This window comes from Arvicanthis niloticus, chromosome 6 (genome assembly GCF_011762505.2).
Source record: "Arvicanthis niloticus isolate mArvNil1 chromosome 6, mArvNil1.pat.X, whole genome shotgun sequence".
In the NCBI taxonomy this organism is placed as follows: Eukaryota; Metazoa; Chordata; class Mammalia; order Rodentia; family Muridae; genus Arvicanthis; species Arvicanthis niloticus.
In genome coordinates, this window is record NC_047663.1 from 33,780,877 (window position 1) to 33,806,013 (window position 25,137).

Sequence of the window (25,137 nt, forward strand, 5' to 3'; positions counted from 1 at the left end):
GTGGAATTCATTTGCATCTCATTTGTTCTCCTTTTCTGTTTAACAGGTAGAATGTAAGAAAGCTCAGCCGAAAGAAGTCATGTTCCCACCTGGGACCAGAGGCCGGGCCCGGGGGCTGCCGTACACCATGGATGCGTTCATGCTTGGCATGGGAATGCTGGGTGAGTCTGCATAGGTGTGGGGCTGAGGGAGCACAGGGGGCTGGGGGGTGAGAGCTGTGGCAGCCTGACCCACCTGAGTCACCTAGCAGTTGGGCAAACTGAACCCATCCGAGTTTCAGTTTACCTGTCTAAGCTGCCATTCCCTCGTTTTCTAGGTCGATAGGTTCACCTTTGTGATGGTCTTGGCAATCTGTTGAGCATGTAGCATTATCTTGCCTTGAGCCTAGCTCATGATGTGCTTGAAACTCTCTGTCCATTTCCTTTCCCAAACAGGACACAGGTCTGTACACCTGTCTCTGTCTCAGCCTGCTTGGCCCAGTGAGAGTTCTTGTGACCTAAGGGACTCCTTGATTCCTTAACTTGTGTGGACTCGGGCTACTTTTTTCTAAAACTTAGGAGAGGAACTGAAGGGTGGCAAGGGTGGGCACTAATCCTGTCTATTTAAATGATTAACATTTTCCTCTTGGGATATCAAAATTTGCATTTAAATGGATGTTTTAAATAGCCTGTTTTACTCTTTATTTGCAAAAAAAAAAAAAATGATGAAAGACAAAGTATGTTTGTTCTGACTAAAAATGATCTCTCCTGGCTTTTAGAGAAATTGAGTTGCATATTATGCCCCTTTCCTTAAAGGTATCTCTGTCCGCCCTGTGTAGATAATTGAAAATCTCACCGCTTAAATGGCATGAAGGATGGAGAAAGCGGAGGAGATGCGTAATGGTGTGGGTCGCAACAATAATTAGAAATTTCAAGGCGAGAGAACGGTATTTTAGTGCAAGTTATTGTGTGTCGGGAAAATACTAATTAAATGGGATAAATGGTCGTTAATGGTAAAATTCCATTCAGGCACATGAGCTGTCTAGTTTTAATGGGTTTTCATTTGCCTTGGCTAAGGGTCCCTCTTCTATATTGTTTGATAAGCTCTTTATGTGTTTTCAGATTTGCTGCTGTTTAAATCATTCCTGGCTTAGTTTTAAATGTATTAAACTTTTCATGCTCTTTCAAAGAATTGTATCTACTTGTCTGAGAAAATAACTTGGGCAGGTAGAGCTATATTGAAGAACTTAAAAGACAGAGCACGGTGCCATTGAGAATGATTTTTAAATGGCCAATCTATTAATTCTCCTCAGATTAATTTTTTAGGCTTAACAGAGTTTACAAGGAAAATCCTATTACTGTTCCTCAGAAACTATCTGTGTGATTCTAAAACTTACCTTAGACATAGAAATGGGCGAGAAAATAATTTTTTTGTAAAAGAGAAATAAGAAAACTCTACTTTGACTATATCCCAAAGCACTGCATAAAGCTACAGTAATTAAAACAATATGGTAGGGCTGGAGTGTAGCTCAGTTGATAGAGTGCTTGCTTAGCATGCATGAAGCCCTGGGTTCAGTTCCCCAGTACTGCATAAAACTGAGCATGTGGTACACATGAGTGAACTTGGCACTCAGGAGGTGGAGGCCTGTGGAATCAGAAGTTGGCTGCATATTGAGCTCAGAGACTGTTTTACGGTAGACAAGATTGTCCCCGGCTTACACTGGCTTGACCCCACTAGTTTTCTGCTTAACAGTGGTGAGACAGCCACAGCCGTGTGTATTCAGTAGACACTGCTTTGACTATTGAGTTTGGATCTTTTCCCAGGCTGGCGATTTACAGTGCCACACTCCCTGGAGTAACTGAGCAGGGGCAGCTCCTGAGCGGTAGCTTGTTAGAGAACAGCCATGTTCTCTGTCAGGAAGGGACACAGGCAAGTCTTCCGTGCAGCTTGCTGTCAACTAAGTTGTGCAAGTCAAAAGATTAGGTGTGGTAAATACAATGAGTGCACGGTTGTAAATCTGTGGTAAGCTTATCAGAGTGTAACTCCATCATCAACTGTGAGGATACACACTTGATAGAGGAAATTAAGAGTTTCAATAGATCTGTGTACATGTAAGAGGATGTATGTGTGGACATGTAAGCATGCATGTGTGTGCTACATGCATGGGGAAGCACAGGGTTCTCACTGGTCCTGAAGCTCATCAATTCAGCTAAACTGGCTGTCCTGTATCCCCAAGGATCCTCCTCTCTGCTCTGAGATTTGGACTTGCACATGACACCTTAGGTCACCACCTCCATTTTTATGTGGCTGTTAAGGAGTCAAACTCAGGTCCTCACGCTGGTGCCGCAAGCCCTTTCCCCCACTCCACAATGATTACTTCTAAATGATTGTCAAAACCACGAGATGCTGGTCTATGGCAGAGTGCTTAGCTCTTGATACATAGGTGCTCTGGATTGCCTTCCTGGTGCCAATGTGCATCGTCGTCCTTGGGCCTCTAGCTCTTTAGGAGGAAGCAGAAGGAAGACTTCATCCTCCCTGACCGCTTCCTTGCTTGGGCATCTTTCCTCTAATGTGGTAGTGTGGCCTTGGGTAGTCTACTCTTTGGGTAGGACCATCTCCACAGTGCATTGCTTACATATCAGTCCTGGGACCCATGCTGTCCCCATCTCTGACAATTTGGCTGATGACCTTGGCTCCTACAGGAGAAAAAAATATTTTTTCTCAATTCATTGAAGAGGTGAGCAAAGTGGCACATACTTGTAATTCTAGCACATAGGAGGTAGAGGCAAGATGATGAACAGTTGAAAGTCATCCCTGGCTACGTGGCAAGTTTGAGGCAGTCTGGACTATGTGAAAACCTGTCTGATAAAAAAAATAAAATATAAAGATCACTGACACTAGCCAGATGCAGTGGCATACAGCTGTATTCCTTGCAGTGAGGAAGCTGAGGCAAGACCATAGACATGACCACTCTAAGCTATATCAGGAGACCCTGTGGAAAAAAATTAATTAGCCCCTATCAAATATTCATTAATGAAGGGAGTTTCTAAAAGGAGGTTTTAAAAAACAAAATGTATGAGCCACTGAAATGTTAAAATTCACTCATCCAGCATACACTTACCAAGTGCCTACTCTGTGTCGTAAGTGTGCTAGACATGCTGGGGGCAGCTGAGAACCTTGCCTCCAGTCTGAGGGAGCTAGTGTTCTAATCAGGAGCTGAGACAGCAGCCAGCGTACTGGTCTCATGACTTGGGGCACCATGGAACTAATTTTTAAAATATCCTTCAGGAGTTTCTTCATCCTTTGGGAGGTCTCAGGAAAGGGAGGCTGACAAGCATATGGGAGTACAGCATCCTTTCTTGATCTTACTTGATGTGGCTGCCAGCATCCTTGGGGAAAACGCAGCATGTTTTGACGTTAGCTTTCACAGCCTTTACTAGAACAGCATTGAAGATGGTGGGAATTCCTTTAAAGAGTGTAGAGGACTGAAGGGGAGGAGGAGAATTACTCCAATGCCCCACCTCTCGTTTCTGAGCCAAAGAGAACCAGAAGCAACTGTACCATCAGGTGTTTTGCAAGCCCTGGGTCCTGTCCCACTGTCCACATTCTGTGGGAACACCCATAGTCATCCAGCCCTGTGGAGTTGCCCCAGTTGTCCTGAATGAAAGTGGACTTGGTGAGAGCAAACACATAGCTGTTGATGTATTTGATTCCTCTTGGCCGTCTCTGCCTTCAGCCTCATAATCTCACCGCCTTTAATGCTCTTGGCCTGGTTGGGCACATGCTATTTATTAAACACATGGTAGAGAAAGTGTGTGCAGTGTTGAGACTTGCAGAAAGGCTTCCCTTGCCAGTCTGGGGAGAAGAAAGAAGCCAGCTAACCACTAGCCAAAACTTTCTTATCTTCACTTGTTGCAAGAGAGCCTTACAAATCCCTGGTCTGGTGTTCCCTGACATTAATGCCTTCTAGACTGAAGGCAGTAAACAAACAAACAAATCATTGTTGAAAAGGTCCAGGGAGCCTTGATCTGCCGACACTCAGTCCATATGGGGAGATGGCTAGAACACACAGCTTAGCTTCCTAGAGTTGACTATAGTCTCTACTGGAGTTTATCTTTCCTCCAAAAATACCTGTTTGAGTCTATTGTAAGGAAGACTCCCATTTGTGCACCTGTTTCTTGGTAGCCAGAAGCAGCTCATAGTCCAGCTGTTTCTTGCCCTTCTGGAGCCATGGATCCATAGAGCTTCGAGATGCTGAGACTGTCTTTTGTCTGCTGGCCAGTGTCACGACTGCCAGCTTCATGTGCACACCAGCCACTGAGCATTTGTGATGTGGCTCTTAACCCCTAAGGGACTGAATTTTCTTTTCAGATAGTTTTAATTAAGGTTAAATTAGCGTGGGTATGGAGGAACCCTTAAATTAGGAGAATTCTTGAGCTGTTTGTCTTTGTAGACTGGCTTTCACATCCTTACCCATGAGGGGCTCTTGGTACTTGCTTGACTTCATGGAACTATCATTATCATACCATAACCCTAACCCTGTCATAGTACTGGATGTGTAGTAGACAGTGTTCTCTCTTGTTTCATTAAAGTCAAGGGTCTGGGAAGAACCTTCCCCCCCCGACCCCCCAGGAAACTAGGTGGTTGAGTAAGAGCATGGATGAGCCATAACCCATGTAAGAAAATCTTTCTCTGTTAGGAACAAAGATCTAAAGCCACGGTTCTGAGAAGCCTGTGAGCATCCACAGGAGAGGGCCACAGAAAGAACTTTACAGCACTCCCAAGTTCTATTGTCCCTTTCTGACTTGGGCAGCCACAATGGAAAGGCTGTGTGCGAGGAAGGTGTTCATCCAGGCAGAAGGCTTGATTTTTTTTTCCCCCTTTAGTGACGAGATAATTACTGTGGGATTGATCAGGCATCCAGAGTACTGGAGCAAATAAATTGTTCAGTGGCCAGTGTGGGAGGGGCCCAGCTGCTAATGGAAGTGGTGGCTGGGTCATCCTCCTGTAATGTGGCTTGATGGAGCGTTCGTGTGGGTCTACTGTAATGTGCTATTGATATGCAGCCAGCCAGTTTCCCCCATGCGGCCTGGGCCCTGCGCCACTGGAGCAGAGCTGGGCTGCACGGCCGCAAATGAAGAGGAAAATTGAAGTAATGTTGTATTATAAATTTATAATTTCATCTTCCTGGCTGAGAGGCTGTTCAGCATTGGGGGTATGGAGATGAGATCCCCCAGCGTGGCAGGTGTGGAATTTTCGTCTTCATTCCTTGGGCGATTGATGATACTGGCCTACAATATCAGGGTGAGGCCCACAGTTAGTGTGAACTTGCCTGTCGGTTTCTTCTTTTGTGTGGAAGGTTTTAAGATCTGACTGGGGGGAAATACATGCAATCAGGTCACATGATGGCTTGAGTACAGGGCGGGACTAGCCATTCTGCCGTCCCTCACCTACATCTAGGGAAAGTGATGCATGGGCTCTTGCTGTCAAATTAACACTTCAAATTTAGGACCCTACTCTGAAGTTAGAGGCAAAGGAGCCATTTTTCATCATGAAAGCACCTAGGCAGTAGTGATTTGACCATTTACCTATAATCCATTTATCAATATTGTTGAAACAGTGCTATAAGAAATCTAGCTCTGAAAGATCTGGTTTGATAGTAGATGATCAATTTAGGGGAAAAAATTTGAGCTGCCCTGCCAGGAAATAAATTCCAGAGAACACCCCATGGAGCACATGTTCAATGGAGGTCTCTGAGGTCTGACCACTGCTCTACTCTCCCTCTTCCTTTCCACATTAGGAACTCATTAGGAGTTCAGTGGCCTTCTAGGCTCCTTCCCCTCTGAGACAAGTGGGTCCAAATTGCTAAGTCATTCTGTCTTGCCTGTAGCCTCTGCCAATGAGGCATCAGGAGAAGGATCTCACCAGGACAGCCAGTGTCAGGCCCAGATAAAGTAGAGATAGTGCAGTTGGCCAGTGAACTCAGTGGGACCACACATGTGGGAAGGCTCCAGCTGTAGCAAGAACCACAACTGGTCACTGCTGACCATTTAGGTACATCAGTGCTCCCTACCACCCTGGTAAGGCTTTTCTATTTGTAGTAAGACTCAGCCTCTAAGAGAAAGGGGAAGCCCCTGTCTCAGATCAGAGTTGTATGACAGAATCCCATGGGTCTTGCTCAGCTTTTAAATCAACATCTATTTCTCAATCCTGAATGCTAGGAAATCCAAAATGAAGGCACTGGTAGAATGATCGATAGTAGGTGGTGACACCTATAGTCAATGTCATGACAGTACTCTGTCCTCACATAGTGAGATAGTGGTCTCTCTGGAACCTTCCTGAAAAGAGCATTGCCTTAGTTCTGGGTTTATTGCTATAAAGGGACACCATGACCGTGACAGCTCTTGTAAAGGAAAACATTTAACTGGGGTTGGCTTACAGTTCAGAGGTCTAGCAGGGCAGGAAGCATGGTTGTGTGCAGGCAGACATGGTGCTGGAGAAGGAGCTTCAACTTTTACATGTAGATCGTCAGGCAGCAAGAAGAGAGAGTGACACTGGGCCTGGCTTGAGCTTCTGTAACCTCAGAGCCCATGCCCAGTGACACCCTTCCTCCAACATGACCACACCTCCCAATAGTGCCATTCCCTGAGCCTATGGGGGACATTTTCATTCAAACCACCACAAGCATTAATCCCATTTATGAGAGCTGTGCTCTTGTGAGCTAATCACCACACAAAAGCCCCACCTCTAATACAGTACATCTGATTGGTGGTTAGGATTTCAGTGTGAATTTAAGGAGACTCAAGCATCCAGGCCATAGTCATCCCCAAGGAAGTGGTCTTGAGCCAGGAATTGATTCCAGGTCTCCTGACTTCCAGACCCATGAGTGACCCGGCTCCAGTGGTGATCCACTGTTCTCACTCAGAAGCCATCCACCAACATCTGCAGCCATGCAACACCTACCTTTGGGCCTCTGAGGCACAAACGCTGACTGTCTGGCAATTGCAAGAGCTCCAAAGCCTGGCTTGTGGTGGTGAGGAGAAGGGGAAATGTAGTGAACAGGCTTCCGCCTCCAGCCCTGGCTTGTGGGGTCAGAATGTACTTGGTGTGACTCGTGAAAATCTATGGGGAGGTGGATAATCAGCCGCCATTGTGTCAGGAAAGCAGAAATGTGGAAAGTGGCCACTGCTCCCTGTCTTCTGGAAAGCCTGGAGCCTGTCCTGAGTCCACCACTGAAATGGCTTTCCACCTGCTGTTTGGTGGAAACAGAAGAAATACCTCTGGCTTCTGGAGGTGGCAAAGGTTATTGTCAGGAGCAATGGTGCCCAGAGTTGACAATAAGGCTGGGGATGGAACCTGGAAAGCAGACAGGAGCTTAGGGAGCTGAGCCATCAGAGCCCCAGCTCCAAGCCAAGGGCACTGCCCAGGAATGGCCTGGTCAGAGGGCCGCTTGGCACCTCTAGATGTTGGATTGTCCTGCTGATGCCAGAGTAAACGCAGAGCCACCTGCCCATCCTCTGCCTACTGGCTCTAGATGCAAGTCCTTGTGAAAGTTTGCATTGGCCTGCCTCCCAGGCAGGCGCAGAGTTCATTCAAATACTAACTGGCCTGACACTCACCAGACAGCCACTTCAGAGGACAAAGCAGAGAGTAGTGTGCTGGTAGGAGATTGTGGTGACATCTGTGGAGTAGGGTTGTTCTGAGCTAGCTCACACTGGGTAGGAGGAGGCAGAGTAGGTCTCTCTGGGGACAGGGACTGGTGACATCTGTGGGTTATGATTGTACTGAGCTAGCCCACAATGGGTGGAAGGAGGCAGAATTGATCACTCAGGGGACAGGGACAGGAGGTAGCCGAGGAGCTGCTGTGACCAAGGATGTTCAAGTACAAGAAGGGTACGCTCACCTTCACTATAGTCAAAGTAAAGACTGGAACGTAAAGACTGAGGGGGACAGTACTGAGGTGACCTCTTAAATGGGAAATTTCTTCATAGATTGGAGCAGGCCTACCCCTTCCAGGACTCACCAGAGGACTCTCAGCACCCCTCAGTTCAAAGTCACCCTAGGCTACCACCCACCATAAATTGTCCATGAGAAAGACATACATCTGTACAATTTCTGTGCTGGGACAAGGCCTCCATCTGTGGCTTGCTAAGCCGAGAAGCAGCCCTCTGTATGGCTCCTAAACAGCCAGTTCCAGAGTACCTCTGCCCTATATGGTGCTCTGGCCCCTGTCCACTGCCTTAGAAGAAGGCAGTACAAGGACTTTTAATCTCCTACTGTCAACATCTTTAAGGTAAAGTACATTCAGGGTAAGCTCTCCAAATGTCAGAGCCAGATGCAGGCACTGTGTTCTGTCTTCCATGTGGCATTTACTTTACGGGTTCATGGGCTTTGGTACCCAAGCTTTGGGTGGTCTGGCCTGCCTAAATACGGGTTAATTATAAACATACTGATGGTCACACCCCTAGACACACAAGAGAGGGTATCCAGGGCCTGGATAGAGACCCTCCCCAGAGACAACACAATTCCATGAGACCAACAGCTGATAGTCATTGCTGCCTTCCCTGGAATATAACCCCAGATCCAAGGCCACTGTCTGACAGCTCTTTCTTTCTCTCTGTGTTCAAGGCTACCCCAACTTTGTGGCAACCTATGGCAGAGGCTACCCCGGATTTGCTCCTAGCTATGGCTACCAGTTCCCAGGTGAGTGGCTTAGACCCTGGGGTTTGGGAAATAAGGGAGGCAGGCTGCATCTGGGGAGGGGGGCGGAGCAGACAGATGCTCCAAAAGAGAACACAATTTGCATACCTGAGTGTCCTACATTCCAAGTCCCCTCTGGTCCAGGGTAAGGGACTTTATAGTGGACTAGAGTGTTTCCTTGATGCTGGTGGCAAAAAGGGAGCAGAGAAGAGATGGGAAGCTCCTTCTGCTCACCTTCTTTCCCCCCAAGCCTATTCTCAATTTTCTCCTGGGGGACTGAACTGAGCCCAGGGCTTGTTGTCACACCACCATCCCTGCTGCCTGCTGCTGTCCACATCTACTTGTTAATGCCTCCCAGCCTGCCTTCCCTTCTTCCCCTCTCTAACCTGGCCTGACTGCCCTGGCATCAGGCTTCTCTGCCATATGTTGATGGTGTGCTACAGGAGTCAGACATGTGCTTTGCACCCTGAATGAGCTGTGCAGATTCTCATTCTACTCCACACAGACAGCAGAGCATGGCACTGCCCACACATGCCCTGGTGTTTCAGCTGAGGGAGCAGGTGGGCGTGGTCTGGGGAAAATGGGAAGGGTGTTGCAGGAAGGGATGCTTTAGGGGTGTTGTGAGGTAAGCCTCCTCACAGTCAAGCAGTACAGATGAGAATATATTAGGGTGCCTACTGCGTCTCAGTCAGAGACCAGATAATATGTCCAGATGTAAGGAAGTCTGTGCTCCATGGTTCTCTGCAGGGGATGAAGGCGTGGGGGGGGGGCATACTCAGTGGCTGGACTTGGGGCTACTCCTGGTGATTATCATGTCTCTACTTGGAGGTCTGAGAGAAGTGATGAGCAGAAGGCACAGAAAGCTGGCCTGAGGAAAGTGTTTCTAAGCATGAGGAGCAGAAGGTTAGAGAAAAGGTCTAACACTGGACTCAGCTCAGGCTTTGAGATGGGAACAGAAGATATGTAGGGCTATGTCCTGTGATTCTGGCCAGCATTGGAAACCTAGACACTTACCCTATCTCTGGTACCAGTTGGACAAGTGGCTGTGGCAAGTCACCCACTTCTGGGCCTCGCTGCTCTTGTTTGTGAATGGATGTTAGAGCCTTTGAAAGAGGGTGAATGCCCCTCTCTGACTATGGGGTCAGGGACAGAAGGAAGATAGAGCTTCAGAAGTTCAAGGTAGAAGGTTGAGTACAGCAGCTTCCCTGGGACCTAGGCTGCTTTCCCATCCTGGAGATGCTATCAGCAAGGACCCTTGGTGGGCCCTCTCCACAGCCTCTCTGCAGCTTATAATAATAACCTGGACTCTGAGAGCTGAAGGACAGAGAATCAGTATTTAGGCTAGAACTGTTCCTGGGTTATCCCCATTACAGACAGGTACAGATCTGAAGGCACAGAGAAAGAAGAAGAGTCCAGGAAGTCTTGAGTTCCAGCTTCTAATACTTAGCCATTAGCCAGCACCTACCTAACAACTAGGTAACATTGGTCACTAAAATTTAGATCTGTAATAATTAAAATTCAGGAAAAAGGAAAAAAACTGACTTCTACATTCACACTGGCCACATTCTAATGGCTTGCAGCCACTGAGGGTGGTGGCTGGTCTCAGAGTAGAATGTAGGGTTTTTCTATCCCACTAAGGGTTCTGTTGTTCAGTCCTGTTCAAAGATTAAAAGAAGGGTTGTGGTACTATAGAGTGTGTGCATGCAGAGTTGGAGACATCATTTGGAGATAATGAAGTGGACCCCATGCTAACATCCCTGTCTCATCTGAACCTGTTCAGGAAGCATCTGGTAGTGTTCTGATTCCATGGCTCACCTCCTTGGGTCTACCCCAGACAGACCAACATGCCAAGGTGACTAAGCTGGGTCTGGGCAAACTGGGGTGATGTTCCCAGGTACCTGGCCCCTCCTGGGAAGTCAAAGCTTTGATAAGGAGTAGGCCAGTGTCTATGCCTGGAGATGCTGTTCATCTTCATCATGGCACCAACTCAACTATGGCTGGTCACTAGGGTTAAACTGGGTAGAAATCAGCCTTGAAGACAGACAGACTGTGTTCCCTGGCCCATAGGCTGAGCAGTCCATTCTCAGCCACCAAATTCTCTGTTTCCCATCCATTGTAGTCATACTTTTAAGGCTCTTGGGTTCTTTTATCTCCTGGTCAGATAGAGACAAGAAGAGTGAGGCACCTGCCTGCAGCTCAGAGAGGTGTGTGTGAGTCACTCAGCCTTCATCCCAGTATGTCAGGAGTCAGGCTGACATCAGAGCTCACCCCATTCCTGACCCTGCCCCCCTGGGAGTTGCCTTTCTACTGCTTGTCCCAACACCTTGCCAAGCCCCTGCTGGTTCTAGACACAAAGCCTAGGCTGACTCCTGTGTCCCTTCAGTCATGATTTCAGGGTGTGGTCAGTCCCTTTTGAATCAAACATGGCATCATCACAGAGCTTAAGACTTGGTGGGCTTCTAGAGCAGGAAGCTTTAGAGTGTTCTGACATCAGCCTCTTGTCTCCTGCTGTAGAGGATGTTGGAGGTGGGTGTAGAGTGATCCTCTGAGGTCAGGACAGCCCAGTCCATCGCCTTCTCCTTACCTCCTCTGCCTGGTTCAGTGAACAAGCTCCCATGCCCTGGGGTTGGATCCTAGAACTTTCTGACATTGTCACAGCTCTTGTCACTACCAAGTTGTCCTGATGGTTTTTCTTGTGGTTTCAATGGCCTTACCCTGTGCTCACTTCCTATTTCTAACCTCTCTGAGATTATGTATGGGCCCCACGCTCCACCTAGGCCTGATGAGTTCATCCTAGAGGCATGCAGGGCCAGAGATGACGGCCCATTTAGGTTCTCAAACCACCCAGACCCTTCACTCACTAGCAGGATCCTAGGTTCTCAGCACAAAGGATCCTGATGCCTCCCAAGGTGTTCTTTGCTTCTGTCTTGATCTTTTGCATCCATCTCAGCTGCTTAGGGTTCAGGTCTCACCATACTCTCACCAGTAGAACTTCCTGGACCACACAGCTGTGTTAAATAGGTTTAACCCTTGCAGGCACCTGCAGGATTCTTTAAGAACAAACAAGGTGTGGTAAGAAAGAGGCTGGATGCCTTTTGTCTGTGTTGGGGGGGAGGGGCTCTTTTCTAGGAAGGCTGGGGTGTGACCACTTTGCAAAAGACTCCTGCCTGTCATAGTCATGGTCAAGGCTCTTCCCTGGCCCTGTGTTCTCATCAGCGTTGAGTCTGGAATGGTGGACCTGTCATTGCTCTGCCCACTTCCTTGCCCAGGAGCCTTCTGGGCCCCTCCCTTCTATTTGCTGTCAACAGTTACTAGTCTTATTTCACTTTCAAATTATTTGCTGATTTCGATGGTGTGGCATGCAATTGTTATCAGCAAGCTCCTAAGAAAGGCATCACAAGTGGGGGGTTTGCCATCATTTCTAGAGAGTACATACCCCTGCCAGACCCTTCTGATTGCTGGCAGGGCCCACTGAAATCTGTCTTATCTGGCTGATGGAATGAATGAAAATGATTTTTCCTGTTTCAAATTCTGGAAGAGACCTCGTTGTTTTGCTTTGTTTTGCTTCAGAAAACATTCACGCTCCCGTTCCCTCCCACTTTGCTTCCTGAATGTGCTGTGGCCAGTCCCACCCCCACGCCACCTGCCAGCTCCCCCAGAATGTAGGAAACTGCTCACAGACTTCATAGGGACTCCTCGGAGGAATCCAGGAAGATGCTGCTTCTTTAGAATAATGATCAGACAGGCTTGCGGGGCGAGCTTTTAAGTGCTGGTGGCCCAGAGGGGTAGCAGCTATCTGATCTAGAGGGAGCACCTGTGTCCCGTGATGCATAGTGGCAATGTGAACACTCACACCCTTCTACAAAACTGTGTGGAAAATGGAATCTGAATGAGCACTGGTGTAAACACTGTCTGGTTGCCATTGCCTTTGGGGCTGGTCTCCTGGTGGCTATTGCCACAATAAACTCACCTATCTATGAGAAGGAATAGCAGAGTCACATGCCTAGCCCTGCGAGGGCTTCACCACTGAACTCTCCTTCAGTTTCACCTCCCTGCCTTATGTGCCTTATCCCTCAGCCCTACCCCATGGCACTGCCAGGGTGGGAAGGGACAGGGATACATGGGACCATCCAAATCAAGATTTCATTTGAGGGCTAGCTCCCTGAGAGCCATCCCTCCCCAGAAGGATCGTATCAGGATGACCTTTTTGGCTTCCCTCTTTGAAATGTCCCCACTCTCTCGAGTTAGTAATGATAGTTCAGTTGCACCCACAAAAGCTAGAGTTTCAGACAGTGAATGACCCATGCTCTCTTTGACTCACCCAGTGTGAGCGGATCGGTACATCCGACTATCAGCATCCTTGGTATTCATAGAGTGAGCCTGTGCAGCAGGAGATCTGTGCAGTTTGACTCCTGGTTAAAGCTAACTGATGCAACTGGTTCCTTTTATTTATTTATTTTTTCCTACGAGCTTTCTCATGAGTGGTGCTGTAAATAGTTTATCTGCACTGCTCCCTAATGATACTTTATGTTTCCCCCTGTAAGTAACTGAGGTAGAGTAATAAATTGTTTACCACAGACATGCTGTGTACTGCCTTCTTTTAACCTGAGAGTGTCCTGTTCTCCCTCCAGGGGAGGTGAAGCACTAGATAGCCAGCACCCAGGACAGCCAAGTGCATTTTGTAGAAGCATGCCAACTCCCCCTGGCTGCTGCCTGGCCCCAGCCCACTCCCCTCTGTCTCAGCACTCAGGCAGAGTGCCCTGTGCTTTCACTGGAGGTGATCTGTCCTTGAACAGAGACAGAACATCTGCATACAGCAGCTGTAGGATAGCTCCCTGCCTCTCCCTCTGCCACCACTCCCTCCTACGTGAACACAGCATCCGGAACATTTCACATCTGCATAAGGTATGGGTCTGCACAGTTGTGCACATGCTCGTGCAACCATTTACTTTCCAAATTCCCAGAGCAATGTAGGTCAAAGGGCAGTAGACGTGTTGCTGGGTGGGAACCTGAAAGGTCTCTTGTTCTAGGTCCACTTCTGAGCCAGGTGACCTGGTGCTCTGAAAAAATGAAAGTGACTTTTTGATTGAGTTAGAATTGAGGGATTGTGTATGTGCATGTGCTTTCTGGAGTGATCTTTAGTTCTCTGGATGGTGCTGCCTAGATCTGCTTATCAGTGCTAGGAGTGGCATCAGATTCCCTCAGGGAAGCAGGGAGTCCCTAGGGCAGGCCTCAGGGGTTTGAGTGAGAAACTGACAAAGGTGTATTGGAGCAGGTGGGTTGTGTGTGAATCAGGTTTCAGAACCGAGTCTAGGCCTCAAAGCAAAGAAGAGTTGGAAGAGGGTTTACAGTGGAGGATGATAGAGGCGGCTTCCATATCGGGGTAGGGTGTGCAGAGCTACAGGGCAGAACAGAAACACCAAGAGTGAGTCCAGAAGGATGTCCCCTCCTGTCTGCACCCCATCCTCTCAATTTTACTTGCTCCGCTACATTTCTCTTCCTTGCTGGAGGTGGCTCTTTGGGATCTTCCAACGCTAATAAGGAGCATACGGTTAATATGGCACCAACTACCAAAAGTCTCATTGAATACCTTAACTGCAGTGTTCTAGGCAGCCAGGAGAGCCAGGCCAATGTCTTGTAACCCAGCCTTTATGCTTCTCTTGTGAGCTACTGTGTGTATGTATGAAGGAGAGAAAGACTGTATAGGCCCCAGGTTGAGGAGACCCTTCTCCAGCTGCTGGGGCTAGAAGTAGCTAGTTTGTTTCCTGTCTTTTTAGCAATGGAGATCAGGTCTTTGGTGCCACTGTGACAAATGGAGATCAGCTTTCTGGGGGTGCCAGCCTTGGAACACCTGAGACTTAGTTATTATCATTCAGGATCCCTTGTCAGGACTCACAGCCACTGAACCACTCCCTACCAGTTCTTTGTTCCTAGTTACTGTCCAGCGACACTGCCTGGTGCTTGCTGAACAGTGTGCTCCTTAGGAGGTGGCCTGAGGTGAGGCTCCTAGCTCAGAGAGGCCCTGTTCATCTGGAGAGGACCTCAAATAACCTTTTGTCAGCAGAGCTGCTGCTAGGTAGCCTTGGTTGAAGATACTGAGTCTTTGAACAAAGACAGTTTGGTGGCCAGTCACACCCTACAGAGGTGGAATAAGCAGCTCGAGCATCCAGGAGACCGTCTTCCTCAAATGGCCTGGCTCGGGGAAGAGCCCTGGCTATGGACACAGGGCTGTGACTTATACCAGCTGCCAGTTCTGCCAAGAGAAAATATTTTTTTCGAAGTTTCCAGAAAAGCAGATAATACACTCTACTCTCCAAACACCTGTTCTATCTAGAGTGGTACAGGGCTGCTGTGAGGGGTAGCTCCAGGACCTTTCTGTCTACTCCTTTCTCAGGCCCACCAGAGTGACAGAGACCCTCAAGGTTGTCTCTGTTCAAGAAAGGAAGCCCTGGGCATGCGCTCAGGACTGAATCCCATACTGGTCTCTTGTGTTCTGTACTCTTTGGACAAATCCTCAGAACCTTAGGCCAGGAGAGGCCATTCCAGGGCTGTCCTGGTAGGATCTCAGAATCCAGAAATCAGACAGCCCAGCCCTTCAGTGTCAATCTAATCTCCTGTCACCTTCATCCTTCTTTGGTCTATAAGGGATCTTCCTCACCCTCACCTTATCCCATCCCAGAAATACACTGGGGACCTTTGTGGTAACTGTGGGATGACTTCTCTGGCTCTACCTGGCTCCTTGCTCAGTGAGTAGGGGCAAGCCTCTTACCAGATAGGAAGCAGATCCTGAAATGTCAGGGTGGGAGGTTAAGCTTCCCAGGATGGATTGATTGAGGATTCATGCACCTGGGCGGGGTCGAGGCTATAAGCAGGGTGTGGCCTTATAAGGAAGGGCCTTGTGCATCTGTCCCATCTCAACCCTGTAAGGAGTCTCGGCCCTCGCCCTCTCAGACTACTCTCTAAAGATTACCTCTTCACAGAGGCGCTTTTAAATTACAAGCCAGCTCCCAGAGGCCAGCCTGCCGGCCACCTGGCCCTGTGTGTACTTGGGATTTATCTTCTCATTTGAATATTAAAGGCAAGCTTAGTCAGGAAGCAGATCTGCTTCTTTGAAAGTCAGCAGCACACCCCAAATCCAGCCAGGACTGGAGGGAGGTTTGTGGGGACTTGTGGGTGTGCAGTATCACCGAGCCATCCTCGCTGGCATGGAAAATCAAGAGTTGACTCTATTCCCAGATGAAAGCGGAGCACACTGCCTAATAGGCACTTAATAAACATTTGCAGAAATGAATCGGAGCAATCTGAATTGACAGGAATTGCGGGTTTCACTTGCGATCAGCTTTCTGTGCCTCTTGAAGCTGCTCTGCATAAGTGAGAGGATGCAACTAAGTGAGCGTTCAGCTCCCCATGGTCACACCAGACATACACATAACACACGCGCGTGCACAGGAGCATGCACACATGCATGCACACATGCGCATGCACACACAGGCACACGCACACGCAGGCACACACCCCATACCACACACTGGATTTGCAGAAAACTGGGAGATAGAGTCCTTGCCTTAGCTTGCCTAGGCACTGGACCTCAGTGTTCCTACCTATCAAATACCTATTAAATAAAGATGGTGTTCTCCCTGCCTCACAGGTTGCTGAAGGGTCTGTGGGGACAGGCAGGGTATCAGTGAAGGAGGCTGCAGGTGTGTACCTTCTTCCCTGTAAGCTGAGAACTGGTACCCACTACCTCCATCTCTTCCACCTGCTGCCCACAGCTTTCCCACACCCTCTCAGATACCTACACCACCGGCCTTAAAGTCCGCTTTGAGTGTCACCATGGGGAACCTTGTCACCTTTCCTCCGACTTCAGTTTTTATCTTTATCAATAAAATCAAGAGAAAGCCTGCAGTATAGAAAACAAAAACTCAGAGACTGTCACATGGGGCCTGGTGGTCCAGTATTTCATGCCTTCCAGGATTAGCCAAGGACATGCGAGAGACTAAGATGTATCCACCACTCCTTCCATCCAAGTCACCAAGAACCTTTTTTCACTGAGTCTGGCTCAGTCTGGATCCACCCTAAGAGAGCCCCTTGACTCTCTCTGGTTGCTGGAAAACGACATGGTCTAACCATTAGCACCTGCCCCAGAGAGTCTTGGAACACAGAGACACTGGGCAGTGAGCTCAGAGCCTACAGAAGCATCCTGTGTGTGGCCAGCTAGAGCATAAGGGACCGGTTGATGGTACCTGGAGAGCTGTTGTGAATGGGCAGTCCTAGTCTATCCCTGCTATAGTAACCAGAAGCAGAAATATATTTCCTAAGGAGTAGATGCTGGGAAGTCTGAAGTCAAGGCACCTGTAGATTCACTGTGGCAGTGAGGACTACTTTCTGGTCCACAGATGCTGTTTTCTTGTATCTTCCCTTTGTGAAGGTGGGGCATAGGACTAGGGAACTCTTTGAATTCTCTTTTTAAAGTGAAGGAATATTTATTATTAATTTATTTATTATTAATAATATTATTAATTTATTATTAATATTTAATATTAATTTATTATTATTTATTATTGATAATATTTATTATTAATTTATTATTAATATTTAATATTTATTTATTATGTATGTATATGTCTTTACACAATGATGTGGGTGGAGCATGCCTGCCACAGAGTGTATGGAGATCAGAGGACAACTTTATGTTGTAGGTGCTCTCCTCCCACCTTATATGAGTACTAGGGGTTGACCTCAGATTTCTAGGCTTGCTCAGCACGTGCCATTTCCTGCTGAGCCAGCTTGCTGGCCCTGGATTCTCCTTTATAAAGGCACTAATCTCACCAAGGGGCTCTGACCTCATGCCTACTCACTTCCAGAGGGCCCCCCCCCCCCATACCTTGCAGGTGAGGATTTCAACATAAGTATTTAGGAATGACAGACATATTCAGACCATAGCATTTAATAACCAATCTAAGCTTTGAAACGCAAAGAGAAGTTCACCAGGTAGGGACTGGAGACATAGCTCAGCAGTTAAGAACACTTGCTGCGCTTGCAAAGGACCTGAGTTCTGTTCCCAGCACCCACCATATGAGCTATGGTGGCTCATAGTTGCCTCTAACTCCAGCACCATGGCATCTGATGCCTTTTTGTGGCTTCCATGGATACCTGGCACACAGGTGGCATGCATACACATAAAGAAAAAGTAAAAGAAGATAAGTTTCCCCCATCAGTATTGAAAAGGTATTGCAGATCTAGGGACTAGTGATGCAGAGTCAAAAAAAATCACCGAATTCATCCGTAAGCCTCAGGACTTATGCTTACACCTCTGATGAAGCCACCCTGGCCAGGCCCTCCCGAGCCTTCCAAGTGTCTTTCTGTCCCACTGTCACATGACCCGACTACAGTTCAAGCTTACACTTGAGAGAAGACGGCTCTTCGCTCACCAGTAAATTATGCATGTTACCCATGAAAGCTCTCTGAATGCCAAATCACGTAAATTAATAGGATTTTAGAATGGGAAGCACTAAAGGGATTTCGCAGCTCTGTTGCCGTTACCTTGGGCAATAATAATAAAAAATAGAAATAGAAGTTTGTAGTCCACTTATGGCAAGCTCTTCACGCTGTCATCTCCCTGACTTTTCATGGCAGCTCCACAGACTAGGCACTAGTAGCTGTGCCTCACAGAGGAGGAAGATGAGGTAGGGAGGGGCATTAAGTGGGAACATGAAAGGTGTGTGTGTGTGTGTGTGTGTGTGTGTGTTTCTTGGGTGGCATTCCAGAAGCATTGTTCATCTGGTTTATTGAAGCAGGGTCTTTTATTGTCCTAGAGCTTGCCAGATAAGCTAGGCTAGTTGTCCAGCAAGCCCCAGGAACCACCTGACGCCACCTTCCCAGTTCTGGGCTCACAAGGATGTGTCATCATGGCCAGCTGGCTTTTTTTTTTTTCTTTTCTTAATATGGGTTCTAGGAATCTAACTCAGGTCTTCGTAGAGGCAATGCAAGCATTTTGCCAACTGAGCTGTCTCTCTCCTTTACCTAGCCTCATGCCTGTTTGTGTTCCCTCTCTGCAGCGTCTAAATCTATTAAAGAAACAGACATGGCTTTCTTGTCCAGTAAGAGAAAGACACAAGGAAGTCCTTTGACCTAGAGAAAGTAGAGACTACTAGTGTCATTATCATAGCTTATTGCTAAGGCCAGGCCTTTCATAGCCAAGGAATAGGAAGGCAGAGAGAACACTCTTCTTCCTTCCAGCCTGTGAACTGAGGTACCTTCTGCTAGCTGTTGGGATTTTTAAATATTGAAGAAATTCCCATGGCTCTCCCCTGAGCAGAGTTGGTACCCAAAACCTCCTGTCTAGAGACTCCAGGATGGACAGTCTTCATGCTGGGGGGATGGGACTGAAACTCCAGATATCCTCTTACGGAGCTGGTGATGGGACCAGGGTCAGAGCTGGAGCTTCCAGAGATCAGAAGTTCTGGGTGTTCAGCACTTGCTACCCTGGGCTGCAGAAGTGTCTGCAGTAGGGCTAGTGTCAATGGAAGCCTGCTGTGGTGGGTCTGTTTAACAGCCGCCCCCCCCCCACACACACACATAGGAGGAAACTGAGACCAAGCATATCAAATAAAAATGGCTCAGGTTGGGAGAAAACAGGATTTCAGCTTTCTTTGTTTGTTCCGTGTTTGAAAATCTGGGTGACAGGAAATAAAAAGTCAGAATTTTGTTCAACTCAGCTAGGTGAAGAGGGGCGACAACGTCTGGGGCTGGGTCAAGGTTCACTGCCACGGGAATTCATTTGTTCCCTTCCCTCCTGCTGTTCTGTCCTCTGCTTCTGTCCCTGAGATTGAGTCATCGGATTGCCACCTCCATCTCCAAGCAGCTGTCTCCTTGATCTCAGTGGTGAACCTGAAGCAGACAGAAGGGACCACCACAAGGCACAAGGGACCACCACAGTGTCCCAGGCTCAGCTTATCTTTCACCATTTGCCTTTGTTCTAGGGAGTCAGTTTGTTTGCAGGCTCCTTGTAGACCGCCACCCCAGGAATAGAACCTTATTTTTCTATCAGGAACTACAGTCTTGGGCAGGGACGGTGAGTGTTAGTCTCTGCTGTGGGTCCAGTGCTTGGGACAATGCCTGGTACAGAACAACCATTCTGTAACAAACATTTAGCAGGAGGCCAGGGGTTGGGAACATGTCTTAGAGGGTTTCTTGGCCAACACGCGTCCTGAATGTGGCTGCTAGCCCTCTGCTCTGAGGGCTGAAGCACCTGAGGTAGAGAAGGCTCAGGAGAAGGATGCTAGGCTAAAGTCACCATATAGAGAGTCCCACTCTAGCACGGGCTAGACCTGGTGGCACAGCTCTGTAATCCCAACTACTTGAGAGGCATAGGAAAGAATCTCAAGTTCAAGACTAACCTGAGTAACTTATTGAGACCCTTCCTCAAAATAAGGGCTAGAGGTGTGTCTAAGTGACAGAGGGTTTGCCTAGCTAGTACACGGCCCTGAGCTCAATGTTTAAGAAAGGAATGAAAATATTGCCCAAACCTCCTGATATTTCACAGATGCATCATGATGTACTTCCTTTATTCCCACCTAAACATCTAAAGAGTTAACATATATTAAAACAGCAATTATGTTAACACCTAGCCAAGGTGGGGCAGAAGCATGTTCTGTGCCTGCCTTCCATGTTTAAGGTGCTTACACCCTGAAGAGAGCAGACCCAAACTGTCCATCCCTCACTATTGGCCACAGACAGCGTTGGTTTCTCAGTTTGGCCCCTCTGCTTCCTTCCCGGGGACAGCTATCAGGTCCTAAATTAAGTATTTTCTCTACTGTAGCCAAGAGTGAGGGAGGCATTCTTAGTCCATGTTCTCTTCAGCATCCCCCTGCCGCAAGCAGCAGCTGCCCCTGGCCCCCTCACCTGTCTAGGGGATCTGCACAGCTGTGGATACCTCCTGGAAAAGCTGGTCTCACTCCTTAAACAGTGTGTCTTGAGTCAGGTTCCTGTTTTGAATGCCAGGAGCTCAGGGCTTATTCTGTTCCTTTTGAAATGAACGCGCATCGGCTTCCGTCAAAGCAGACCATTTCCGTTTGATCCTGGAAATGTGCCCCTTTGGTGATTAGTTTCGCCTTCTCTTTGGAGCCTCTGTTCTGATGTGAACCCCTGGTTCCTCTAGCTCCAATTATGTGCTTCCCAGCCTCTCCAGCCTCACCCAGAGACGTCAGAACTATGAATTTTTCTGTAAAACGCTGAGCCCCGCCACCCCAGGCAGGCCTGAGCAGCCTGGGCCAGCCACAGTGGCAGATGGCAATGTTTCCAAACTCGTGTAGGACATGTTTCCTACATTCTGGGTAACAGTTTCTTCTTTTGGTAGCTTATTTTCCAGTATTTGGATTCAGGGAAACAGCATCAGATTAGCCAAGACAGTTTGAACCAGCTATAGAAACTGCTTTCAGGGAGAGGCCGGGTGTGCTGAATGAGGGGGCAGAAGAGTACATGATAAGGCAACCCCCAAAGAAACTGTTCATGGGGGACTTGAAGAAAGATCCCCCAAATCGTACCTCCTGAGGCAATACAGGGCTTAAAGGTCTTTAACGCTTCCCAGGTCACAGAAATAAATATGAACCCAGCTGCAACTCCAGCAGTGCTTGGAGGGGTGGGGGAGTGGGAGGTGAGGGAAGGCGTACGGACATGCGCACCCATGTACACATACAATCCCACAAGCCAACATTTCTTCCAAATGAATATAGGGAAAGGAGACACAAAAGACCTGTGACCTCCCAATCAGACAGGAAGCAGCATCCTTTTCAGTGTTTACAAAAAGCAAAGACTCCCTACAGCTTCTTCTAATTCATGACTTGTCTGACTGCATTATGTGTTAGAAACTACCAGAAGGTCTGATTCTGTTGATGAAGGTGTGGCCAGGGCAACCTGTGATTTCAAAGCTCCCCAAGGCAAGATCGGAATCCACTTTTGGGAATGAGATTGATCAGAAGAATTTGATTCCCTCCCATATTCTCAGGAGGCTCCTTGCGCCTGTGAGGTAGAAGAGTGACTGAGTGTACAGCTGTACCCCATGACTTGATTTTTTTTAAGTATGTTATTATTTTACTTGTTATTTGTACGTGTATGTACACATAGGAAGTCAGTAGACCAGTTTCATGGATCAGTTCTCTGCATTCACCTTGTTGAGGGAAGATCTCATTTTGGCCTCCTACACACGAGCTGGCCAGTCTTACATAGCATCGGAGGCACAAACTGAAGTTAAGCAGGCTTGCGAAGAAATGCTTGGTTTGTTGAGCCATCTCACCAGCCAGTGACTGACCTTTGGGTCCTCAACTTTGCCACTACCCTGAGAAGCTTTTAAAGGCCCTAATGTTAAAGGACCTTTAAAAACTACTAAAGACTAAGCCAGTCATGATCCCCAGGGACATGCGCATGTGTAAATACTATAAACCAGGTGATGCCATCTGGGTCTCAACCCAGGGTTGAAAATCAACATATATGGCAGAGCTGGGCACTCCTGTGAGTCAGAGACTGCATTCTCCACTGTGCTTACTTGGGAGTACGTGAGTTTCCGCCCTGGGGCTAGAGGATCAGGGGAGTCAGGCTGTTGGACTCCCAGAGAGTGCTGTCCTTGGCTACACTTTACCCAGACAAGCCACTCCCAGCCCTCCTTACTCACACACAGTAGCCCCTGATCCAGGCCATCAGCAGCTAGAGTTGGGGAAGTCTCTGAGCCGGAGGCTAAGTGGACCATGTGACTGTCCTAGAAGAGATTGTCACCCAGCAAGAGAAATAAGCTATGCATATAAAACATAGCTCTACTTAGGTAACACAGAAACAAGTAAGTGCTGTGGAAGCAGAAAAAAGTAGATGCAGTGTCATAATTTAAACAAAAACTGAAACTAAGCCATGGGGTGTGCACGCCTATAAATTCCAGCATGGGAGAGGCAGAGGAAGGCAGATCTCTTGAGTTCAAGGCCAGCCTGATCTACAGAGCATGTTCCAGTACAACCAAGGCTACACAGAAAAACTCTGTCTCAAAAAACAAAAAACAAAACAAAACAAAATATTAAAACCCTATTGACTTATAACTTGCAGTGTCACGACTCCAAAAGTCTATCAAACTGTGTCAGTCGCTGTCAGTCCTGTAGTGTTGTCTTTCCCTTAGACATGTCATTAACCCGAAAGTTTTGTTGACATCAACCCCAGGGGACTTAGGATTGTCATCCTCACAGATAGACAGACTCGGTGCAGGGCCTGCAGCTAAGGGACTATAAAGGTCATCTTGTCAGCCAGCCTGTCTTGCAGTCGAGAGGAATAATGTACTCTGCCCAAGTCTCACAGCAAGCAAGGCAAGGGTCAGCCAGGGCTGGAGGCCAAATAAGCTGAAGAATGACTCTCTGGCTCTGACCCCATCCACCAAGAACACTATGTGATACAGCCTTTTCTCACCCAGAATCCCTCCATTAGGCTGCTTCTAATGTCCCCAGGCATCTTCTCTATGACTGGAAAGTTCCCAAGCAGGAGGAACGTGGTGTATTTTCCCGTTCACAGATAGCCAGCCTGTGGCTCCTAGCCCATCTGGGATTTGATCAGCAAAACATCTCTCCTCTCTGTGCTGGATTCATTGCTAACATATCATGTCCACTTGGGCAATTGTCATCATTAGAGATAAACAGAATACGTGAAGTTATTTTGAGCAGTTTTTAATTTTGCTTTAAAATGGCAACAAGAGCCAGGCGGTGGTGGCGCACGCCTTTAATCCCAGCACTTGGGAGGCAGAGGCAGGCGGATTTCTGAGTTTGAGGCCAGCCTGGTCTACAGAGTGAGTTCCAGGACAGCCAGGGCTACACAGAGAAACCCTGTCTCGAAAAACCAAAAAAAAAAAAAAAAAAAGGCAACAAGAAAGAAAAGACATAGTGAAGGGTTACAGATCACTACTACCTGTAAGGAACTCAAGTTTGTCCCGATGTCCCTGTGGCCATGGAACCATGATGTCTACTGTAGAAAGAGCAGAACAGGCCCTGTCTAGAAAGAGTTCTGCCTTGCATACTACGGAGCTGATAGCTGGGAAGAGGTACTTCCACTATACTGGCTCACTCTCAGACATTGATCTGAGCACTTTGTGTGTGTGAAGGGTGTACTAGTATAGCTAGCCCTTGTGCACAGAGGGTTAAGCAGCTTGCCCGCAGTCACAGTTGGTAAATGGCTGGGCCAAGTTGAACTTAGGCACCTCCAGTGATGTGCCTCAAACCCTGTAGCCAGTATGACAGTTTTTTGGTTTCTAGAATGCTCAACCTACCCCAACGCATACCTACCTCCACCATACACCCCCCACCCCCCCGCAAGACATACTTCCCCACACAAACATATATACCCAATGCAAACACAACACGGATTCCTATTACATATACCTATCACGAACACGGGACATCTTTCTGCATCTGGGCGCCACATCTCACAAGTGCATCCACCAGGTCCTGTGGGGAACCTGTTGGAGTGAAGGGTGACCTCTGGAGGTAGACAGCCTGCCAGAACAGGAGGGGGCTGGTATAGAGCAGCAGGAATGAATCACGCTTGGTTCAGGACTCAGGTGGGTGGTGGAAGTGTGTCTCTGGTGTCTCAGAAGGAAGAACTGACAGCCTGAGGTGACAGTACAGGGGCTGCAGCCTGCACACACAGAGTGGCTCTCTCTGCAGCCACCTCTGATAACCTCAGCCTCTTAGTTCACCTCAGTGCCTGAGGAAACTTTCATCACTGGCAGAGTACAGAGTACTCCATCTCCAGCAGAAGCCTTTATCTGAGGTGCAGGATAATGGATTTCCTTTTTTTTTTTTTTTTTTTTAAATTCTTCCTCTTTCAGCCTTCTTGTCCAAACTACTTAACTCTAGAAAATAGACTTAAAAAAAAAAAAAAACAAACAAAAACAAATCTTACCGGCTATATTCCTTTCCTCCAACTGGCATCTTCTCATGCTCCCAAGGAAACCTCCTATGTTATGTCTGGGAAAAGAATGCACAAAAGTATAACCTTCCTCTCCCCTGCTGCTTCTTCATTGCCAGCATCCCTTAAGCCCCGCTCTGGGCCTGCAGCAGGAGGCTGGGTGGACAGAGGTTGGGATAAAGAGAAATAACCTGACTTCTTCCTTATTTTCCTTCAGCACTTTCCACCAACACCATCTTCAGAAATCTAGAGCCTGCATGGAAGAGCTGGGGAGAGGACTAGGTGGGGAGTCCCGTCCCGGGCTCCCTCTGGGAAGGGAGCAGCGAGGTCTTCATGGGCGCTGGGAGACTCACTCCCAGCCTAGGAGAAGCGTGTACAATTATTTCACCTGGATCTTTTTTTTCCCCTCCAACAGCCCTATTACCATATTTAAATGCAAGTATGTCTCTTTCCGTTGGCATTTTAAGTAGCTTAGCCTGACCTTTTTAGAGTAGCTCTTTGCCTTTTGAACGTCTTGCCCTCTGT

The 25,137-nt window shown here is 47.8% G+C and overlaps 1 protein-coding gene across 9 annotated transcripts in view; it reads left to right on the top strand.

Annotated features, from left to right (window-relative positions):
• Positions 1-25,137, top strand: part of Msi2 (musashi RNA binding protein 2) — a 371,373-nt gene that overhangs the window by 317,163 nt on the left and 29,073 nt on the right. For 6 of the 9 annotated variants that reach the window (XM_034504709.2, XM_034504710.2, XM_034504713.2 and 3 more), the window contains 2 exons: positions 47-161; positions 8,608-8,682. In XM_034504709.2, coding sequence (XP_034360600.1) covers positions 47-161; positions 8,608-8,682 — 190 coding nt within the window. Of the gene's footprint in view, positions 1-46; positions 162-8,607; positions 8,683-25,027; positions 25,052-25,137 lie in introns of all 9 variants that reach the window. The other 3 variants (XM_034504707.2, XM_034504708.2, XM_034504711.2) reach the window with 1 other exon arrangement.